This window comes from Mycothermus thermophilus, assembly GCF_041956435.1.
Source record: "Mycothermus thermophilus strain CBS 625.91 unplaced genomic scaffold VTJ04scaffold_4, whole genome shotgun sequence".
Taxonomy (NCBI): domain Eukaryota; kingdom Fungi; phylum Ascomycota; class Sordariomycetes; order Sordariales; family Chaetomiaceae; genus Mycothermus; species Mycothermus thermophilus.
This window is the reverse complement of record NW_027191430.1, coordinates 2,796,565-2,814,712: the sequence shown is the minus strand read 5'-3', so window position 1 is coordinate 2,814,712 and position 18,148 is coordinate 2,796,565. Positions and strand designations below refer to the sequence as shown.

At 58.5% G+C, this 18,148-nt stretch overlaps 7 protein-coding genes across 7 annotated transcripts; 4 read left to right on the top strand and 3 right to left on the bottom strand.

The window, feature by feature from the left end:
* Positions 1-41: 41 nt before the first annotated feature.
* VTJ04DRAFT_6743 (uncharacterized protein) lies at positions 42-1,959 on the top strand (the record flags this gene model as incomplete). Its single annotated transcript, XM_069364996.1, has 4 exons — positions 42-114; positions 176-245; positions 320-540; positions 605-1,959. 4 exons carry the CDS (start codon positions 42-44, stop codon positions 1,957-1,959), a joined length of 1,719 nt encoding a protein of 572 aa, XP_069218767.1.
* A 23-nt stretch (positions 1,960-1,982) lies between these two features.
* On the top strand, positions 1,983-2,201 carry VTJ04DRAFT_6742 (uncharacterized protein; the record flags this gene model as incomplete). The annotated part of the gene is made up of 1 exon (XM_069364995.1): positions 1,983-2,201. One exon carries the CDS (start codon positions 1,983-1,985, stop codon positions 2,199-2,201), a length of 219 nt encoding a protein of 72 aa, XP_069218766.1.
* Positions 2,202-3,593: 1,392 nt separating this feature from the next.
* On the top strand, positions 3,594-9,425 carry VTJ04DRAFT_6741 (uncharacterized protein; the record flags this gene model as incomplete). The annotated part of the gene is made up of 3 exons (XM_069364994.1): positions 3,594-3,684; positions 3,850-7,586; positions 7,740-9,425. The coding sequence occupies 3 exons, from the start codon at positions 3,594-3,596 to the stop codon at positions 9,423-9,425; spliced, it is 5,514 nt and encodes a 1,837-aa protein (XP_069218765.1).
* An 11-nt stretch (positions 9,426-9,436) lies between these two features.
* VTJ04DRAFT_6740 (uncharacterized protein) lies at positions 9,437-11,607 on the bottom strand (the record flags this gene model as incomplete). Its single annotated transcript, XM_069364993.1, has 4 exons — positions 9,437-9,575; positions 9,785-9,920; positions 9,993-11,188; positions 11,282-11,607. The coding sequence occupies 4 exons, from the start codon at positions 11,605-11,607 to the stop codon at positions 9,437-9,439; spliced, it is 1,797 nt and encodes a 598-aa protein (XP_069218764.1).
* A 564-nt stretch (positions 11,608-12,171) lies between these two features.
* VTJ04DRAFT_6739 (uncharacterized protein) lies at positions 12,172-14,892 on the bottom strand (the record flags this gene model as incomplete). Its single annotated transcript, XM_069364991.1, has 1 exon — positions 12,172-14,892. The coding sequence occupies one exon, from the start codon at positions 14,890-14,892 to the stop codon at positions 12,172-12,174; it is 2,721 nt and encodes a 906-aa protein (XP_069218763.1).
* Positions 14,893-15,717: 825 nt separating this feature from the next.
* On the top strand, positions 15,718-17,115 carry VTJ04DRAFT_6738 (uncharacterized protein; the record flags this gene model as incomplete). The annotated part of the gene is made up of 1 exon (XM_069364990.1): positions 15,718-17,115. One exon carries the CDS (start codon positions 15,718-15,720, stop codon positions 17,113-17,115), a length of 1,398 nt encoding a protein of 465 aa, XP_069218762.1.
* Positions 17,116-17,273: 158 nt separating this feature from the next.
* VTJ04DRAFT_6737 (uncharacterized protein) lies at positions 17,274-18,066 on the bottom strand (the record flags this gene model as incomplete). Its single annotated transcript, XM_069364989.1, has 2 exons — positions 17,274-17,753; positions 17,839-18,066. 2 exons carry the CDS (start codon positions 18,064-18,066, stop codon positions 17,274-17,276), a joined length of 708 nt encoding a protein of 235 aa, XP_069218761.1.
* Positions 18,067-18,148: the final 82 nt, after the last annotated feature.

The following is an 18,148-nucleotide window of genomic DNA, read 5'->3' as shown; positions in this document are numbered from 1 at the left end:
CCAAACCAGCCCCCTATCGCCAACTTCTTACCACCGTCACAATGTCGAAGGTCGTTCGGAGCGTCAAGAATGTCGCAAAGGGGTATTCGAGCGTGCAGATCAAAGTGCGCGAAGGTGGGTTTAGTCTGCTAGTCATACGATTTGGAATACGTTTTCTGACGCGAGGATTGTACAGCGACAAGCAATGATCCATGGGGTCCGACGGGGACGCAGATGAGCGAGATCGCTGCGCTCACATACAACTCGTAAGTGACATCAAGAAAGGGGCTCCGAACATTCACCGGTGCTACGGCCGCTAACCGCGCCGGCTCCTCTGCAGCTCGACCGACTTCTACGAGATCATGGATATGCTCGACAAGCGGCTCAATGACAAGGGCAAGAACTGGAGGCATGTCCTAAAGGCGCTCAAGGTCACCGACTACTGTCTGCACGAGGGCTCGGAGCTGGTCGTGACATGGGCCAAGCACAACATCTTTATCATTAAGACCCTGCGCGAGTTTCAGTACATCGATGAGGATGGCCGGGACGTCGGTCAAAACGGTACGCAACATCAATAACAAAGGAGTCATGGGTGGATGAGGAGCTAATTGAGAAACGATGACAGTCCGTGTTGCCGCCAAAGAGCTTACCGCCCTTATCCTTGACGAGGAGAGGCTTCGCGCAGAGCGGGCTGATAGGAGATCTTGGAAGTCGCGTGTTCATGGCCTCGAGGAATATGCTCCTCAGCACAACCAGACCCAACGCCACGAGCCCCCACGACAGCGGCCGCAGCGGAATAACAATGATGACGAGGATCTAGAGTATCGGCTGGCCATCGAAGCCAGCAAAGTGCAAGAGGAGGAAGACAGGAAGAAGCGGGAAAGTCGCCAGGCTGCCGAAGAGGATGACGACCTGGCCAAGGCAATCAAGCTCAGCAAGGAAGAAGAGGAGCGCCGCCGTCGGGAGCTCGAGGAGAGCAATGCGACATCCCTCTTCGACGACACGCCGACCCAGACGACCCAGATTACCCAGCCCCAGTATACCGGATTCAACCAGGGCTACCAGCAAGGAAGTGCCGTCGATTTCTTCGCTAATCCCATCGACCCAAGTCAGATGCAGGTGCAGCCCACCGGCTATGGATACACGGGGTTCCAGACCCAGCCGACTGGGCTAAATGGATACCCGAACGGATTCGGCCAGCAGACGGCGTTCGATGCGTTTGGCCAGCAGCAGCAATTAATCCCACAGGCGACTTTCCAGCCTCAAGTGACAGGATACAACCCATACTTCCAGCAGCAACAGCAGCAATTCCAACAGCAGGCCCTGCAATCACAATTCCTCCAGCCGCAGGTAACAATGCAGCAGGATACCACGGGTCTTCAACCAGGGAGCAACAACCCTTGGGCCAGCCACAACACCACGCAGTCCCTCAAGCCCACTCCTACCGGTTCGAACAACCCCTTCGCCCAGCGCCCGTCAACGTCGACAGGCTTCAAGAGCTCGACCCTCAGCTCCCTGCCCGAAACGAGAACCCTTTCGTCGTTCGCATCCCAGCCATCTCTTTACCAGACTCAGCAGCAGCAACAGCAGCAGCAGCAGCAGCAACAACAACAGCAGCAGCAAAAGCCACAAAGGGAGATGACAGAGCACGAGGCCAAGCTCAATGCCCTGCTCGCCAACGGCGAGGGCCTGGATACCTTTGGCAACACCGGCCAGTTGCGCATTCCTGCGCAGCACACCGCACCGGGCGTGTTCGTCAACAGCGCTGGCGCTGGTCTTGGTCGACTTACCGCCGAGGCCACCGGCAACAACCCCTTCCTCAAGCCGCAGATGACAGGCATGCCGGCGGTTTCGTACAGTCAGTCACAGGTTCCTGCTGCTACGGGCCCAGCGGGTGTTGGTTCGACCAACAATCCGTTCTCGAGGGGTGGTGGAGGTGGCCAGCAGCAGAGCAACCAAGGGGATCTGATTCAATTCTGAGCGGAAAAGTAAGTCAGGGGTGGATGTTGGGCTTTTGTGGAAGGGACTTTAGCGAACGGGACACAGCGTGGAGGAATAGACTGGTTCACTGGTTGGTTGGTTTCCATTGGTGCGATGGCAGGCAACTTGAGTGGGAGTCATGGCACAGAGGAGCTAGAGGAGCTGTGGGAGTCTGGCTTGCCCACGCCATCGCAGCAAGAGGTTCGATCGTGCCGGTGGTTTTCTTGCGTTTGAACCTTTGATGTTGATTTGCCTTGGTGTTGTGGAGGATTTGGACTCAACCTACTCGCTTCCGACTTCTACTTCGAGTATTTGATTTGGCTTTACCTTACTTTACCCTTTTACTTTCCCTTTCTCTGACCTAAGACGCTTTTCTTCACTTCTCCGTCCCTCCCTCTGGAATACGTATTATAGTTGTTAAACCCCACCGTTTGGCTTTCGCTTGTTCTTGCAAACATCCTGGATCACACCTAGAGTTACGTGTGGCTGAAAATGTAGAGTAAAAGAGGCAAGTTTTGTGTTGTACTATCATGCCGGTTCGTAAGACTTTGAGACCTTGATTTTCTGGATTCTGATTTCTGGACAAGCGATGGGCACTTGACAGCGGTCAACGTCAAGCACAGCAAGCAAAGTTTTTTCGCGACTCATCGAGATGACCACAAGGAACAGTGAAAATTGCTCAATTTCTGGGTTCTGATGGCCTATCGAGTTCCTCCTGCAAAGTGCTCCCGAAACATCTGTGCTTGACCATCCACTCCTGTTCCGACTTCATCGCGCAGCTGTGGGCATGTTCGCAAGGCAGACATGCCGCATTTGTCAGCGGTTGGAACACAGCCAATGGGGGAGCTCAATCGGCTTCAGGCAGCAACAGGGAGACCACGTGACCAAAGAGGACTCGTCCGGTCTGATGATGATAAATACCCGTCGTTTCTCTGATCGAGAGGCCAAGTTCAAGCCAACTCTAATTCAACCTCACTCACCTCCCACCTGCGAACTGTGTGGATGTCCCTTGTGTTGCTGTGTCCCCTGTGCTTCCAGTGACAGCCCGCCAGTTGAATGTGAACCTTGCTTTGGGTGACTTGGTCCGTGCGCTCTTGTAAGCTGTCTTTCCCGGCCACCGCTTTCTCGCGGGACAGACCACGCGCAGCTTTGCCCAACCCCCCTGTAAAGCCAGGCGCTCTGCGCGAGCTGATTGGCTGAAGCCCAGAGAAAGCTCGGACCACAACGTAAGGTTTCCCAGCTTGGGGGTAGTCCCAGAAAGGGAAGAAGCCCGGCCAGACTCGCAAAGTTTCGCGCGAGCTTCTTCTCCTTCCAACCTCATCGCCCTGATCGCGCACCTCATCGTCTTTTTTTCCCCTTCGATCGAGGCCAACACAACGCGCTCGTAGGGCAGCCAGCGCAACTCATAATTTCATATTTACCTCTTTGGTTTGTGCGGCGGATTCCCATCGAGCTTTTTCCCCATCCGACTCTTTGTGTTTTTGCCCTCTTTCCTCCCATCTGGGATTCCCACCGCGCCTCGATTTTCCACGCGTCGGGCACAACGGTGCCTCGCGCCTTTCCCCCAAATCTTGACAACTACATCGAATTCCTCGTCGCTACGCGACTTACTATCATCGACATAATCGCCCGCCATGTCATTCGGCTTCGGCAGCGGTGGCTTCGGCCAAAATAATAATACCTCCACCTTTGGTGGTTTTGGAAGCAATACGAACACAAGTACAGGTACGTCCATCGCGCCACGCGCAATTCGCCTCCCGTCGCCTTTCCCCAGCGGTTCCGTCGCGATTTTCGATTGGAATTTCGCTCTTCTCACTCTTTGCGACGATGCGCGTCGATAATTTCCATCCCGCTATTTGACAAACAGCAACTGACCACTCACTGTAACAGGTTTCGGGTCAGGAACATCAGGGTTCGGGTCGACGAATACAGGCAGCACCGGCACCGGAATTTTCGGTAGCGGCGGCGGCGGCTTCGGTTCCTCGAACACCGGCGGCTTTGGCAGCGGCGGTTTCGGCGCGAAGACCACCTTTGGCACCCCCAGCACGAGCTCCGGCACCGGCCTGTTCGGCGGATCCACCACGACTGCCGGCCCTAGCACAGGTTTCGGCAGCGGTGGCTTCGGAAGCACTTCCACCAGCACGCCTTTTGGCGGTGGTAGCACATCTCTCTTTGGCGGCAACAAGCCTGCCACCACCGGCTTCGGTTCTGGCACGTCGACGTTTGGTAGCGGCGGCGGCCTGTTCGGAAGCAGCAGCAACACAACCTCCACGGGATTTGGCGCCACGAACAACCCCGGCATCGGCACCAATGTCGGCGACCCGCCCGGTACGGCCGTTGTGGCGTTCTCGCCAACGGTCGAGAAGGAGGTGAACAATCCGAGCCAGAGCAACTCGTTCCAGAATATCCTGTTTATGGACGCCTACAAGAAATGGTCTGCCGATGAGCTGAGGCTTGTTGATTACCTGCAAGGGCGGAAGATGGGCGGCACTGGTGGCACTGGTGCGTTCGGTGGTTCTGGTTTCGGTGGAACGACCGGCTTTGGTACCACCAACACGAGCACCGGGTTTGGCTCTGGTGGCGGCTTGTTCGGCAGCACTCAAAATAACACGACGACTGGCTTCGGTTCGACGACGAACACCAGCACTGGGTTTGGCTCGGGCGGTGGCCTGTTTGGCCAGAAGCCTGCGACTGGTGGTGGTCTGTTTGGCTCGACCACCACTACTACCCAGCCCGCTCAATCCGGTGGCCTTTTCGGCAGTGGTGGCGGGTTTGGGTCTACTACCAACACCACGACAAGCGGCTTCGGCTCCAACACCAACACTGGCGGTGGCCTTTTCGGTAGCACGAACACTGCCAACAAGCCTGGCGGTTTCTCATTTGGCAACACCGGCACGACCACTACTGGCACCGGGTTCGGCACCTCAACGACTTCCGGCTTCGGTAGCGGCACGACTACGAATACTGGCGGTGGCCTGTTCGGCAGCAACACGGGTACGACCACGACCGGCGGCGGCCTGTTTGGCCAGCAAAACCAGCAACAGAACACGGGCACCGGTTTTGGAAGCGGCTTTGGCACCCAGAACCAGACTACCGGAGGCGGTTTGTTTGGTAACCAGCAGCAGAAGCCTGGTGGCCTGTTCGGCAGCTCGACCACAGGCACTGGCACGACCGGCGGTCTCTTCGGCGGTGGCACCAACACTGGCACCACCACCGGCTTCGGCTCCACCACGACAAATCAGCAAACTGGGGGTGGACTCTTTGGCGCAAACAAGCCTGCTACCACCGGCGGTGGTCTGTTTGGAAACTCGACGACTACCCAGACCGGTACGACTGGCGGCGGCCTTTTTGGTGGTCTTTCGGGCAACACCCAGACTCAGCAACCTGCACAGACTGGTGGTCTCTTTGGTGGGCTCAACCAGAACCAGCAGGCTAAGCCTTCCCTCTTTGGCAGCTCTACGACCACTGGCGGCGGCCTCTTTGGTACGCAGAGCACCCAACAACCGAGCGGTGGGCTGTTTGGCGCCAGCACCACTCAGCAACAACAGCCCCAGCAGGGCAGCCTTCTGGGTAACTCGCTGCTTGGCGCCTCGCAGCAACAACAGCAGCCTCAGACCCTCAACGCCAGCATCCTCGACACTTCGGCTTACGGGGCCAACCTGCTGTCGAACATTCCCGACGACCAGATTCGCAACCCAGGACCCCTGGCCACGCCTCTCAATGGGAAGGCGAACAAGGTCAAGAGTCGCTCTATCCTGCCCATGTACAAGCTTAGTCCTGCGAACGCCTCGCGCATCGCCACGCCACAGAAGAGGGCTTACGGCTTTTCGTATAGTGCCTACGGATCGCCGGCGACTCCGTCAAGCGTGTCGAGCACCCCTGGCGGATTTGGGCAGAGCCTTCTGGCCGGTGGCATCCGTGGCAGTCTTAGTAAGAGTGTCTCGGCCAGCAATCTGCGCCGTAGCATGAATGTTGAGGATAGCATCCTGCAACCCGGCGCTTTCTCGGCCAGCTCGAGCATGCGTCTCCTCGGTGGTGCTCCGAGCCACAAGAAGCTCGTCATCAACCGGGAGATGCGGAGTGATTTGTTTACTTCGTCTCCCAACAAGGAGAAGCAGCAGCCGTCAACTCCCCAACCGATTGAGGATGCTTCGAGCTCGCGCAAGCTGTCCAAGCGCGTCAGCTTCGACACCAGCAACGTTGAGACCCCCGAGAACCGCCAGTCGCCTGTGGAGATCGGCACGAGCAACGAGGAGGCCAAACCGGTCACTCGTCCTGCCAGCTCTGGCACCAGCAATGGCGTCAATGGTTCCAAGCCGTCTCCGGCCAGCGCCACGCCCGAGATGGAGCAGGTCAAGGGCAAGGAGCTCGCAGTTGTGCATGAGGAGCCTTCCACCACGCCTCAGCCCGAGACGAAGCCTGGCTCCAACATTGTTCCGGGCGCGTACTGGATGTCGCCGCCGGCCGAGGAGATCCGCAACATGAACCGCATGCAGCGTCAGAAGGTCGTTGACTTCACAGTCGGCCGTGAGAATGTCGGCAGCGTCACGTTCAAGGTCCCGGTTGACCTGAGCAACATCAACCTCGACGAGATCTGTGACGGCATCGTCGTCCTGGTCCCTCGCTCTGCCACTGTCTACCCGGTTGCGGCTAAGAAGCCCCCGGTCGGCAAGGGTCTCAACGTCCCTGCTGTCATCTCGCTCGAGCACTCCTACCCGCGCGGCGGTCTGGCTACCACGGGCCGCCGTCTTGAGCGCCACATTGAGCGTCTCAAGACCGCCATTCCTGACACCAAATTTGAAAGCTACGATAAGGAGACGGGTGTTTGGACCTTCTCGGTTGAACACTTTACTACGTACGGCCTAGGTGACGATGATGACGACGATTTCGACGACGAGACCGAAGCGGAGCTCGAGCCCCGCCCTGTTGCCGCGAGCGTTGCGGCTGCTAAGGACTCCACTTCGCCTTCCAACCCCGACGATACCTTTGAGTTTAGGCGCTCCCGCCGCGCCGTGCCTGGTGCCTTCGATGACGAAGCGATGTCGGATGACGACCTCGCTGCTTCCGCTCCTCGCCAGGGTACGCAGTCTCCTGAGCAGCCCCGGGAGGCCGATGATCCCTTGCCATCGCGGGAATGGCCCGAAGATGAAAGCATGACTGACGGACACGATGAGTACCAGCTCGAACGCTATGAGGCGTCATCCCAGCAGGGATCTGTGGACGGCGATCAGGACTACGACGACGATCACTTTGCCTCGCGCTATGCCGACAACAACGAAGCGCAGGTCCCTGCTGGCATCATGAGGGCTCGTCTGCGCGCCTTCAAGAAATCGACGGCCCCGGCGAGGATCGAGGTGGCGGGCGGTGACGACTGGACGCAGATTCTTCAGGCGAGCGTGCGGGCGCCGCGCACCGTGGATCGAGCGACCCTGCGCGCCCTTAACGAATCGGGAGCGGTATGGGATATGAAGGACAGGGGCAGCCCGGGTCCCCAGGAGAAGAACGTGACGGCGGCGAACGACGGGCCTGGGTTCGCCACGAGCATTGATTTGATGAAGTCGCTTTTCGAGCAGGCGAAGGGCCCGGCCCAGCCGGTGCAGGCGTCGCCGGCCAAGGGTTTCGTCAAGGTTGGTGCTACCCCGCTTGCCGCCTAGCTTCTTCCCGCTCTCCCCTTGTCCATTTTTTCTGTGTTGGCAGGTGTTTGGTGTTTTAATATTGTCTTGAGTGTGTGTACCTATTATCGATGAATACAGACTAAAGATTGTGGTTTTCTATTCTAGTGGCCTTACCAGCAACGCCCCAAGGTTGATACGGAGGAGGGCCCTTCGGTGCCCAGGACCAACTGGGGTCCCAACGAGCTTTTGGTGACGACCCAGCACAATGAGCCCAGCCTGCAACCTGTCGACGAGGCCCTCGTCGCCGGTGATGAGTCGGCCACGTCCCCCCAGACGCTGGCTCGGTTGCAACAGTACATCGACAGCATGGCTGGCAAGGACGATGGACAGCCGGCTGCGGCACCCGAGTTCCGCGATCTGGCTCAGGGAGATCCTGCGTGGGAGCTTGCGTCTCTTCTCTTTGACGACAACGGCGCTGGCCTCCCGGCTTTCTGGAAGCAGCTTGTGTCAGAGGCTACGGATCGCGCCCTCGCTCAGGCGGCCGGATTGGAGGAGAAGGCTATCATTTGTTTGGCGGGCAACAGGGTTGCCGACGCTTGCGCCCACCTCCTCGCGGTGGGCGACTTCCGCTTGGCCACGCTCGTCTCTACCATTGGCACTCAAAACAACGACATCAAGGCACAGCTGAAAGATTGGCGCGAGTCGAACGTCCTCTCGGATATTTCGGAACCTATCCGCGCCATTTACGAACTCCTCGCCGGCAATGCTTGTGTTTGCGCTGGCATCAAGGACGTCCCTGTTGAGAACCGGGTCGAGTCCTTCACAATCTCGCAGCGCTTCGGCCTTGACTGGATGCAGTCCTTCGGTCTCCGCCTCTTCTACAATGGTGCTGTCCCAGACGTGGCCAAGGCCGTGCGCTCGTTCCAGGAGGACATTGAGCAAGATCGCGAGCCCGAGCCCGACGACGCGTTGTGGTCGCTCCTCAAGGCCTTTGGCAGTCAGGAGTTCGATTGGTCTGACACTCGCCTGGGCTGGCTCATGACCCGCGCCATCTACGCGACGGGCAAGGTCTCATTTGGTCAGGATGCCGCAGAAAAACTGGACCGGGCTTCATTGGCCTTCGCTGCAGCTCTGACCGCCCAATCTCACTGGGTCCCGGCGACGTTTGTCCTTCTCCAGCTTTCTGACCCAGCATCTCGGGAGAAGGCGGTGCGCGATCACCTCGGTCGCCATGCTCACCGCATCGGGTCCCCTCCGCGCGGTGACAACAACAAGACTTCGGCTTTTGCCTCGCTCCGCCGATTCGGCGTCCCTGACGCTTGGATCTGGGAGGCCAAGGCCCTTCACTACCGCTCCCGCGGGGATTCGCGCAACGAGTTCCTCGCGCTCGTCTGGGCAGGCAACTACCCAGAAGCCAACGCGGCCTTTGTCCGTCGCGTCGGGCCGGAGTTGGTCATCGCGCGCGACTTTGGCAAGCTGTTCAAGTTCGCCGAGCTGCTGTACAAGGTCAAGGATAAACTGCAGGACTGGGATCGCGCGGCGGCAGTGTACCTGCTCTACCCGCTGGCGAGGGCACAGCTTATCCAGGCCCAGTCCCTGTCTCAGAAGAAGCAGAAAGTTGTTGGTGTCGGGCAGAACGTGGTGGACCAGAGGCTGGAGAATCAGCTCATCGACGGGCTGGTGGCGTTGCGGGCCGAGGCTCACGGTGATTTGAGGATGGAGGCCGCCGTCGCGGATATGGCGGAGGAACTGATCCGGAAGAGGGGCGGGGATCCTAGGCTGTTCCAGCTCTTGCCGGGCGATGTTAGGGGGAAGTATCAGAGGGCGCAGGCGTTGGAGATGGTTCGTTGAATGGGGATGATCTATCTCGGATGGGACCGTTGTGAATGAAGACAGGACGCTGGACAGCGTGGGAAGAAAAACAAGAAGAAATAATATGTGTGGTGTAGGTTGTTCTGTACGAGTGGCTTGGATGGATTGAGAAAGGCAATAGTTAATGCGCTTGTTCATTTGGAGGCATCGATGGAGGAGGAATGGGGATGTGAATGTGACGGGTCACCGGGACTTGTCAAGTGTCTTATTAGCTTGGTAGATTGCAATCAGATGATTGTATTGTAGTAATGCTCTGGACCGTGCCTCTTCATGATTGTGACTTGGAAATGTGACATTCATGTCTCCCTCCCAAGTGCTCGACGATTCTCTCGATCTACACCCTCTCGAGACGCAGAAATAGCCGCTCATGCTCAGGTCGACCAGCGTAACCGTCCGACTGGTTTTCCATACCGGCATCATCAACAATATGCGTCGTGTAATTTGAGTAGATGGCAGCTATGATCAGCTTCATCTCTGCAACACCATAATTATCAGCCATGTCTCCCTGTCCTGCTTTCATCAGTGAACCAACAACAACAAACTCACCATGCATAGCAAAATTCGAACCAATACACATCCTCCCGCCCGAGCTGAACGCCCAAAATTGCCTGTTCTGCTGCTTCCTCTCTTCTTCCGTCGCACCAACGGAAGGCAGCCAGCGCGTGTGATCCCATTTCTCCGGCTCCGGAAAGACCGTCTCGTCCCGATGCAGCATGTACGGCATAGCTGCGACACGCACACCGCCGGGTACATGGTAGGGACCGATCCGACAGCCTTGAGGGGGGGTCTGCCGCGGCTCGGCGCCGGGGAGGGGAGCGTGCAGGCGCAGGGTTTCCATGATCACGGCATGGAGGAGGGGGGGGTGGTCGAGGTGTTTTGGATCGGGCAGTTCAGGGGGTGGTGATGCCCTGCTTTCGTTGGCAAGAAAGCGCAGGTTGGGCGAGAGGGTGAGAAGTTCCTCGCGCAGCTGGCGCTGGAGGTCGGGGCGTTGGGAGAGGCGCCAGGCGAGGTAGCTTAGCGTGACGCCCGCGGTCTCTTGGCCGGCGAGAACATGGTCGAAGAGCTCGGACGCGACGGAGAGGTGGAAGTTGGACAGGGCGGTGGGGAAGAGGAGGGAGGAGCGTCCGTTTTTGGCTTCTTCCTTGCGCAGACCGGAGACGAGGGCGGTCCAGACGACCGGCTGGTCGGCGGGATTGGACGGGGATGATGATGGTGGTAATGGTGATGTGTCGTCGTCGTCGTTATCTTTGGTTGTTGCTGCCGGGGCGTCGTCCCAGAGTCGGTTGCAGAGCCGGAGACACCATTCGCCCAGCTCTTTGTTGGCACCGTCCACCCATTTGGGACAGAATGGTATCCCCAGACGCCGGCAGAGCTTGGTCAGCCAGGGGAGCTCCTGATCATAGATGCCGTAGTCGTTGCGGGCTTTGTACAGTTCGAGGAAATGCTCGCGGTAGGCCTTTTCGCGCAGGAAATCCGTGCCGTTGCGGAGGCCGAAGATGTAGCATGCGATGAAGTCCATGGTGGTCGCCATGAAGGTGGAGTAGATGTCGATGACGCCGAGGCTTCGGGGCCCCGAGATAGAGTCCTCCAGGATCGGCAGCATCCGGTTGAACAAGATATCCCGCGCCTGGGCGGCCGCAGCTGTACTCGCGTGGATGTATGATTTGGAATACACGTTGGATATGAGCCGCTTCCTGAGTGAGTGCTCAACCATGGGCCGGGTTGAGAACATGCATGGGGCTCTCAAGGCAGACAGAGTATGTGAGTACAAAGAGATATTGTTTTTTGCTGGCTAGGTACGGGACCACTGTTCCTGTTCAACCGCGGAGACCTACCCATAGTTGTCAAAGACCGAGTACCACACCGTCTTATCAAACCCGCCTTGGTAGACGGTGCGGACGGAATCAAAGTCGTTGATGCTCAGCTCTCGCGGGCCGACCCGCAGAATGGGCCCGAGTCGACGGTGGGCTGCATGGAGGGTCCTATTTTCCTGGCGAGAAAATCGAATAAAGAGAATCCATAGTCTCGACAACGGAGCAGACCAGTGGGCGTTGGGGATAGATGAGAGAGGAGAGAAGAATGCCTCGTACGCAACCTTCCATGTTGCCAGCGTGAGAACCAAGGCCACGGCCAGACTGGAGAAGTCGTCGAAATACGCCATCCCCGGCCGGATATCCACAGTTTGGAACGCTGAAGCGATGTGTAACAACAGAAGACCCGAGCCTGGAGTGTTCAGGATACAAGTATGAGTAAAGGCTGAATGAACTACGTCTCCGGATAATTGAAAGTGAATGGAGACTCTTAGACTGAGATCCGCGGGGTAATGATGTGGGCCATGACACCTCATTGTGTCCATCGTGTATCATGACATTGTGATAGTTAAAAGAACCATCCGTTTCTGATGCGGCCATGTCTGTCACACACCATACATATGCAGTGATCAATAGACCGGTGAACGCTCGATAAATTGAGACATACACTTTAACATGTCGTTATCATTCCTCAGTAGTCAAACCGGAGGCAACCCATCCCCCAAACGCCGCCCAATGCTCTGGTTGTCTATATCCACTCCCGCCAAACCAAAAACCGTTTGTGCTTTGCCTCTCACAAGCCAGAAAGCCAGCCCAGCCAACCTGACAGAGTCCTCTCAACACCACCGAAAACAATACTTGACCGCCGACACACTGATTGATCTATATCCTCAAACCCAAACCTCACCATCCCATCAACGCACAACGATCAAATCATCATCGTCATCCAAATCCAGTACAACCTGCCTCCTCATCTTCCCCGCCGCCGACAGGGGTTCTCCCAAGCTCTCCCTGCCCGCCTCCCGTATTCCTTTGTCCGTTAGGAACCTCGTCTTCTTCCTAACCGGCGACTTATCATCGCGACGCTGGGGCGACCGCCCTCCATCCTCGCTTCCGCGACGAGAAAGGGCAGAGACAGCAGCGCTGTCTGACAAGGAGGACGTGGCGGGGTTGAGAACGGGGACTTCCCGGCCGCCGAATAGCCCTCGTCGTGGCCGTTCCCCGCCAGCGGATGCATCGCTGGTCGTGGTCCCGTCCGATCCCGCGCGGGGCCGCGTGCCGTCCAGCTTTTCGCCTTCCCGCATCCGCGCCAGCTTGCTCGCTAATCCGGCACCCCAGCCTAGTGGAGCTCGTTGGTTGTTGTTGGTGGTCGTGGTAGTTGCGGTGGTGGTAGATGAGCCTGATGATTCGGGACGTTTGCGCTTAATTGCCCCGGTAGCGCCGTTTGCTGTAGATGATGTTGGCGCTGATGCCGAGGCGAGACTGGTTTTGGGCTGGTCGGCGCCTCGCCGGCCGACGAGACCTAACGCCCGGGCGTCTCGCCTTGGTGGGGGTTGTTGGGATTGCTGTTGCTGGGTGTCGTGTCCGAAGGAGAATGACGCGGAGGTCGCGGCGGAAGAGGATGGGATGGCGGAAGAGAAGGACGAGGTGGTGGTGACGGCAGAGGAGAAGCTAGATCCCAAAGCCGACCCGCTGCCGGCGGCTGTGGCCGAGGTACGCGTGGCTGCACGCGTCATGTATTCCCTCCCTGCTCCCGTCCCGGCCTCGGCGAGGCGGCGCGCCATGTCTCTCTCCTTCTCGCGCTGGGCAAGACGGCGCTTGAGGGCCTCCTCGCGTTCTTTGCGGTCGGCAATACCGGTAAGCCGTTCGTCGTCCGGGTCGGTCCCACGGAGCCCGGAACTGACGAAATATTGGCTCTGTGTAAACCGGTCATACTGGGCCCCCGCGGTTGCGCCCGAAGCTTGTTGGAGCCGCCGGCCCGCGGTGGCTACCCTCGAGCGTGGGCCGCCGTCGGAGCCGAACCCGGCCGTAGAGCTCAGTTCGAGGCGGGAGCTACGAGCTTTCCGCACGGCTTGGTTGGTATGAAACTCGCAAAACTCGGTCCGTTTTGCGTTCACCCAAGCGTTGCAGTAGCTGCCGTCCTTCTTGATGCTCTTGCAGTAACCAATGTCGCGGGCGTTACCAATCTCGAGAATGGTATCGGCGTCTGAGTTGATGACAAGGCCAAAGCGGTTCGTGGCTTCACGTCCTTGAGGCGGTGGTAGGATACTTGGGTTGAGGATGGCCACAACGGTGCCTGCAGTCAGCTTCCAGAAGCGATCGAATCCCGAGTTGAAGAGGAAAAGCTCCACCTCGAACTCGAGGTCGACCAGTGTAATCACCATGTACTTTCCGCGGTCTTGCTGCCTCCCATCGCCTCCAGGACCGGGCCTGTGGTTGCGAGGCTCCGATTTTGTGGCGACAATGGCGAAAACGACCACGTCGACTTCGTCATCAGGAAAGCACCAGTCGGGAGCCTTGATCTGGCGGAGCAGGTCTTTCAGGAGGTAGATTTTTTTGCCCGACACGGCGCGCGCCAGCACATTATGCGGGAGAATCCGCTTCGAGAGTTGTAATCCGGAGTAGGGCTCTATCGCTGGCTCAGACCCTCCAGGGCTTCCGGTGAATGATGTAAAAGAACTGGTGGCCGAGGTCGGCTGGGTTGATCTCAGACCCGGCTCGGTGTTGCTTCGTGTGTGGCCCAGGGGTTTCCCCATCGAGGCCAGCACCTGCTCTCTCGTGTATTCTTGCGGCTTAGGGGGGAGTTCAGGCAGGTCCTGGGCTTTCGCCTTGTACTCCTCCATTTCTTGCCGAGTAACAGTGAACCCTGTGCTCCGCGCTTTTTGTGCCCGCTCTCTCCTCTCCTGTCGCGCGGTCTCTTCGGACCGTGCCTGGGCGAGGCGTTCGTTGAAGCTCAGAGGCCGCGTGGATGCAGGTCGTGCGATTTCCTGCGACGAGCTCAGTGTCGAATTTGTTCGCCGGAGATAGCCACCAGGACGATCGCTCTGGCGCGACAAGTTCATGGTTGTCCGGCTTGGGGCGCGCTTGAGGGAGACATCGGCGCCCTTCAGGCCCTTGTCGATACCCAGAAGCACCCTCTGTGGCGACGTCTGAACATCGGAGTTGGAGCGGCCGGTTCGGACGGGGGACGCAGGAACCTGGACGAGATCCTTAGATGCGTCTCGTTCTATCCGGTCCCGGACGGCGGCCACGGTCGCCAGCTTGGCCTGAAAGGGAACTTCGCCCTTGCCGCCCGAGTCGGCCGAGTCTGTGCCGGGCCCTGTTAGCCGTGATTCTGCCGTCGCCTTCTTCAAGGCCTTCGCGGCTTGGAGTTTCTTGAGCCGGAGCTTGGCCTGGATGGCCTGTAGCTTGAGCTGCAGAGTCTCCTCGTCCTCATCGTCGTCCACATCCATGCCGTCGAACAGGTCATCTTCGCCGCGAGTCGAGATTGCGGGGATAGAGCGCGTGGATCGTAAGCGGGTCGGAGACGCGGTAGGTGAGGATTGCTGTTCGGCGAGACGACGTAGCTTTTCACGACCACCCGGGCTCATCATGAGCACGTCGTGGGGTGATTTTGGCGGCCATTGGGCGGCCATGGTGTCGATAGTACTGGGCTGGTCTGGGGAGCGTAGTGCCCCTCACTCGACCGATGTGAGGATCGGGGCGGTGACAGGATACCAAGTAAAATACGCCAAAAAGAAACAAAAGTCGGTAGTTTGTTTCCCGACCCGGTAGAACGGTGAGGCAAGGTAAAGACCGAAGAGTAACAGCGCGGTGGTGGTGTTGTCGCTGGTGAGCGCGGCTGCAAGTGCCAGGGTACTCGCGCTACAACAACCAATTAATGCGCGACATGTGCGACAACACAGCAACCAAGACGCTGCAGGGGCGCATCGGCGAAAAAAAGATTATAAGACTGCACCGAAAACCCAGCTAACAGCCGGTTGTGAGATCTCGCCGAGTATCTTGCGACAGTCAAGCGATAAGGCGTATAGATTTGCGATTTGCTCGATATGGTTGGTTGGGTGCGGGAAGCGGACAACCTGGAATGGACAGTTGCGAAGGGAAAGATGGAAGGAAAGTGGCGCGGAATGGAGACGCGCTTGACTTGAAGCGCGTTGGTGGTATGGTAAATTTTGAAATTACACTCTCCAGGGGGGGAAAGACGCGTCAGGACGCGTCGAGTCGCGTTGCGCTCAGGGAATGGTCTTGGCATCCAGCCAACCCTTACTCTAACCCTGGAATTGATTTCTTGTTCAGTGCTTGGACGAGGCACAGGACGCAGTCCAAGTGCCATCAACACCAGCACATGTCCGAATCCAGGTGAAAGTTGAGTATACAATCTGCCAATTTACTTATTTCTTGGACACCATCACGCCTAAGTACCTTAACGAAAACAGAATTTGGCAGCGCCACTCTTCACTATGGCTCGAACGCGCTCATCCAAAGGCGCGTCATCGACGGCCAAGGGCGACAAGAACACAGGGGACAAGAACACATCAACGACCTCATCGTCCTCATCGTCTGTCTACACTCTCACTGAAACGCCCAACCCTCCCAAGCTCTTCGTCCTCCCCAAATCCGCCTCTCCCTCCGCGCGCATCCTCACTCTCCAACACCCGCGCTACAACCGCCCTGCGCGCTTCCTCGTCTGCCCCTCCGCCGGCTTCTTCGAATTCACAGCCATCTCCCCGCCCAAGGCCGCCCCGCGAAGCTGGCTCCTCCAGCCAGCCGCCTCAGAAAATGACCTGCAAAAGCAGCAAGCGCAAATCACCCAATCCCCCGACCTCTACGTCGCGACGCCCTACGACCCGCTCTTCCTCCTCCTCCCGGCGCTCCTCGCGAGCGACGCGCCGCCCTCCTCGTCGGCCACCAAGAACAAGCGCATGTTTTTGTCGCTGGACGATCACCTCGACGCCGTCCCCTGTCTGTCAGACACCAACGACAACCCCTTGGCCAGCCTGATTACCGCCTCCGCGCCCGTCCGCAGGATAGTCGAGTCTCGGCTGCGCGCCGTCTGCGACGTCGTCCAGGCGGGCGACGAGGATATGTACCGCATCAACGAGGCGAAGCTGCTGGGCGAGTTGTTCGGCAAGGCGCGGAGGATGATTGGCGCCGATGGGGAGGGGCAGCAGCAGCGAGATGGAAAGAAGAGGAAGTTGCCCGCCAGTATGGAAGAGCGGTTCGTCCGACGCGCGTTGGAGGCTCCTGTGCTGGGGGTGAAGGTTGCACGTGCTGCGGCGCCATCAGCAGCCAAGGAAAATGGGTCTGAGAGCGGCGCTGCGACGCCCGTGTCCGGCGGCGGAGAGTCGCAAGCAAGCGACTCGTCCGTTGACACGGTTGCGAGCAGCGAGTCTGCCGCCAGCGCTGCCAGCACGGCGGCGACATCGGTTGCCCCGGAGGATGAAGCGGAAGCCGTCGCGAGCGCGATGAACGCCCCGGAAGAAGTCGCCGCTCTCCAGCGCCTGCGGGTAGCGTTCGACTTCATCCTCTCGAGCTGCGTATCGCCCTCCGTTGCTCAAGCCCTCCGCGCCGAACTGGCCAAGGGGACTGCCGCGGACGCGGTAGACTTTACCCCGCTGGACGAGTACCTCGAGCGGTTGGCCAAGCTTCGACAGGAGGCGGCGGCGGCGAGGGCGGCCGACTTCTCGCGCAAGCGGGATGCGGATGAGGAGGCGGACGAGCGCGCCGAGAAGCGCCGCAAGAAGGAGGCCGAGGAGAAGGCGAAGAAGGCGAATATGAGTCGGGGAGTCAAGAATCTGATGAAGGTGGATACGAGGGGGATGAAGAAAATGAGTGACTTTTTCAAGAAGAAGACCTGAAAGGAGGTGGATATTGTTGTTGGATTTGTATCCTGGATTTGTCTCCGGTCCGTCAAGCCGGGCTTGGACGGACGGATAGAACGGCTTGGGTCGGCGTTCGGGTAGGGGATGGCATCGTCATATTCATAATTCCATTCATTTGTCTTTCCGGAGTACTTTCACCGATTAACTCCCCGACCCCTTGAGGCTCCCCGGCCGTACCCGAATCCTCCTCTTCCTATTCCCGACGCGTTTCTTGAGCTGGAGATGCTGCTCGACGTGGTATCAGCACTATGGCCTGACGTCGACGCGAGTCCGCCCCTCGATGATGACGACGATCCCCTAACCCTCCCCCGTGTTGAGGCACCACGGCCAATGCCAGTCCCACGAGCTGAGGTTGTCGCCGTACCAGCCGCACGTCTACGCTCCTCCTCCTCGGCACGGGCGCGCGCTTCTTCCCGCCTGCGCTCCGCCTCAGCCGCCCGCCGCTCAGCTTCCTGCTGCTTCTGTAGGGCTTCGGCCTCCATCTCGACAAGGTCTTGGGTGGCGCCCTTCCATTGTGGGTTGAGGATGAGTCGTTGGTTGTGCTCGGTTTGTGAGAGGATGCGGGTCCATGTGTTGAGCAGGGTGGAAGCGTTGTTGACGGTGTTGTGTACAGTCTGGTGGTTTACGAGTGGGAGTAGTTAGTTCTACAACGTCTATCTGCAAATGGTATGCCGGAATAGAGTATATGTAATAACGTACATTCATGTTCCCCTTGGTCCGTTCCAACGTTCCAATTAACCCCTCAATCACCTCATTGATCTTGCGGACGCCCTCCAGCTCCTTGCGCAGTGCCGCCTCGCGGGCCTCGTCCGTGTCAAACCGCGCATCGGAGCTGGTCGGGTTCTTGGCCCGACCCGGAACCGGGGTCTGCGGCGACGCAAACGAGAGGTCCTCATCGCGGTCGGAGCTGTAGAGGTCGTCTGCCATGGTGTGGACACCCGAGGGAGAGCAATGTCTTGGGCTCGAAATAGAAAAATAGAAACAGAAATCGATGTCCTGTTCGCACGTG